Source organism: Cryptomeria japonica, unplaced genomic scaffold (genome assembly GCF_030272615.1).
Source record: "Cryptomeria japonica unplaced genomic scaffold, Sugi_1.0 HiC_scaffold_1877, whole genome shotgun sequence".
In the NCBI taxonomy this organism is placed as follows: Eukaryota; Viridiplantae; Streptophyta; class Pinopsida; order Cupressales; family Cupressaceae; genus Cryptomeria; species Cryptomeria japonica.
In genome coordinates this window covers 3550-6657 of record NW_026730148.1, presented here as the reverse complement: position 1 = coordinate 6657, position 3108 = coordinate 3550, and the positions used below count along the sequence as shown (strand labels likewise).

Sequence of the window (3108 nt, the reverse complement as noted above, 5' to 3'; positions counted from 1 at the left end):
TTCTATTAATTATATCATCCTTATAATTAATAAATACAAGAACATGTGCCAAAGGAGAGAACACCACTTCAAATTGACCTCCTTTGGGTTAGCTCTAATTTCTACCAAGTGCTTGTGTATGTTTTTAGTTATGAAAGTTACATTATTGTATTCAGTGTTCATCACGGGGTCTTGGATGTTGATATCCATATACAAGATGGGAACTAGCATTTTTCCCTTTGAGTTATCACCAAACACATCAATGACTTGCTATAAACACCTTGGCATTTTTAAGATAGGAGGAAGCAATAAAGATGCATTCATTGAAATGCACAAGCATGCAGAGTGATCCAACCTTCTAACCCGATCTAGACCTACTTATACACACTTAAAAAAACTATCAACAAGTAGAAGAAAGGCAAGTGGAAGCATTATAGATGCATGCAAACGCATGCATAGACATGCAGTGCCATTGAAAATCAATGGTGCCTACAGCAAATGCAGACCATCAGACTCCCCCACATCATCAAATAATCTATATTGTTCCCACATTAACATTAAAGAAAACCAAACTTCTTTTGCATAGGGTTACAAAAGGTATCATCTATGAACTTCTTGATTAAATGGTATATTATTTTTTTATGGTATGTGGATCTAAGGTGATTACTATTAACTTTTCAATAACTCATGTTAGTTTTGTCTAAATAAATGTATCTAATATATATATATATATATATATATATATATATAATTAATAAAATAATATAATATATTAAATAAGAGATCAATAAAAATAATAAAAATATCATTATATTATATGAAATTTATAGAATATTTCATTCATAGAAATTGTATTTATAAATATTGTTGAACATTTCTTTGATTGTAGATGGATTTCCTCTTTCAATTATTGTAATAACAGAGTTTGTTTTACATGATACAATATATCAAGTCAATTTATATAGAAATAAATTATATTTATAATACTAATTATAATATAAATAAATACAAAATAAAGAATAAGAGTCCAACAAAATCAAACCAACACTACAAATAAATTAATAGTAATAAAGACAGGTTTTACCTAGTAGGCACAATTTGCTGTGAAATAGTCAACACTAGCACTACGAATCTGTCCAAATGATCCAGTAATATTCAAAAGAGGGTGGACTCATTCCTTTCAAAATGACAAATATGAAATTTTTATTCATTGTGACTTGCCCAGAAATTTCGAGCAACTGCGGCTGTGTGACTGAATATATAAGAGTTGCATCTGCTCATTAAAATTCGAATCAGGCGTGTGAAGTGCAAACCAAAACAATGGGCCGAGCTCCCTGCTGTGATAAAATTGGACTAAACAAAGGTCCATGGTCACCTCAGGAAAATCGAATACTCGCTGATTTTATTCGCATGAATGGCCATGGGAACTGGCGTGCAGTCCCTAAACAAGCAGGTTTCAATTCTACACACTAATTTAATTTTTACTCCGCATCTTTCTTTTTCTTTCTGCAGTCTAAAGCTGATAAGTATCTTCTCTGGTGATGGCAGGACTGTTAAGATGCGGTAAAAGCTGTCGTCTAAGGTGGCTTAATTACCTCAGACCAGAAATTAAACATGGGAATTTTACTTCTGAAGAGGAAGACACTATTATTAAGCTTCATCAGCTTCTGGGCAACAGGTTTGATCATTGTTCATAATCTTTCTTTACTGATTTGTTTGTTGCACCATATCCTTGGCTGATGTTATTAGATTGTGTTATGTAAAATACAGGTGGTCGGCTATTGCTTCACGCCTGCCTGGAAGAACAGATAATGAGATAAAGAATGTCTGGAATACTCGCTTGAAGAAGCGGGTTTCAAGAATGGAACTCGATCCAGTAACAAATCATTCAAAGTCACCCAAGGCGGAGCACAATCTTATCTTGCTTGATTACTCCCACAGTAGTGAGAAAAGTCCATCAATGGAGGAGGGCAATTCAGGTCTCATTCAAGCAAAATATTTGGTTGATTCTCCCACCAGAATCTCTAATTCCTCCAACACATTGTATGATTCATATAATCTGTCAAGCGGAATCCTTTCATCTATAAATAGTATAGACAGTGAGTTTGTAAATGGAGATTCAAGTTTAAGTTTAGATTGGCTTGAATCCAGTTGTACAAATTCTTTAGATGAGCCACTAGATATTGAAGATGACACGTTTATTGTTGAAAACCAGGATTATGCAACGGAAAAAAGTACACATGAAGTAATGTGGAAGTATAGCTCAAACTGGGAAGCTCACTATTTCACTACTTTCCAGAAGATGATTTCTTGAGCTGCATGTATGATGTAGACAAAGATCCCCATTTACTCAATAATATAGAGTTGCAGAGTAATGGTGATGATTGCGATGGCTTTGGTTACTGGTTAAATATTTTGAAGCAAGCCGGGTCATCATCCACGTTATTGTAGATCTCTTTACGTTATTTATTTATTTTTGTTTCTTTAATAAATCTTTCCTATGAATCCCCATGAATGGAGAACTGTTCATTTTCGTTTTCGTAAATGTGTGATTGACCAATTCAATCTACACCCAAATCCAACGTAATTAAACAATTGCATGGTCAAGAGTAAGGTCCTATGTTATAATTTAGTTTATTTTGATTAGTCGTAAGCACACGACCCTTTAAAAGTGTTTCTATACTTTCTTAAAAGTTAATCCTTTTATGATATTCTTGTTTTCACTAAGTTTATTATAAAAAAAATTAAAGTAATTAATTGTCAAAATCATCTTTTATTAAGCATTTTAATAATATCATAAAAAATAATATTGGGAATATGACATATAACTATTAAAATAAATTATTCACAAATGAATAAAATACAATTCAATAAATAGAAAATTATTGAACATGTCAATCGAGCTAAGGCTAAGAAATTTTGAATAGACTTGTTTTTGACAAAAAATGACATGTTCTTTCTTGTATGTCTTTCAATGACTGTTGCTCCCATTTTATAGTGTTCTTTCACTCCAGCTTCCATTATTTTAAGTTTAGAGATTATATTATAACTCTTATCAAGAAGAAATATATTGTCATTGTGGATAAAATTTAAAATTTTGAATGTATTCCCCTTTCTCATGTTCATATG

General features: G+C 31.9%; 1 protein-coding gene across 1 annotated transcript; it reads left to right on the top strand.

Moving 5' to 3' along the window:
- Positions 1-1299: 1299 nt before the first annotated feature.
- On the top strand, positions 1300-2293 carry LOC131046302 (transcription factor MYB13-like). Its single transcript, XM_057980008.2, has 3 exons — positions 1300-1432; positions 1528-1657; positions 1750-2293. Exons 1-3 carry the CDS (start codon positions 1300-1302, stop codon positions 2291-2293), a joined length of 807 nt encoding a protein of 268 aa, XP_057835991.2.
- The last annotated feature ends 815 nt before the right edge of the window (positions 2294-3108 follow it).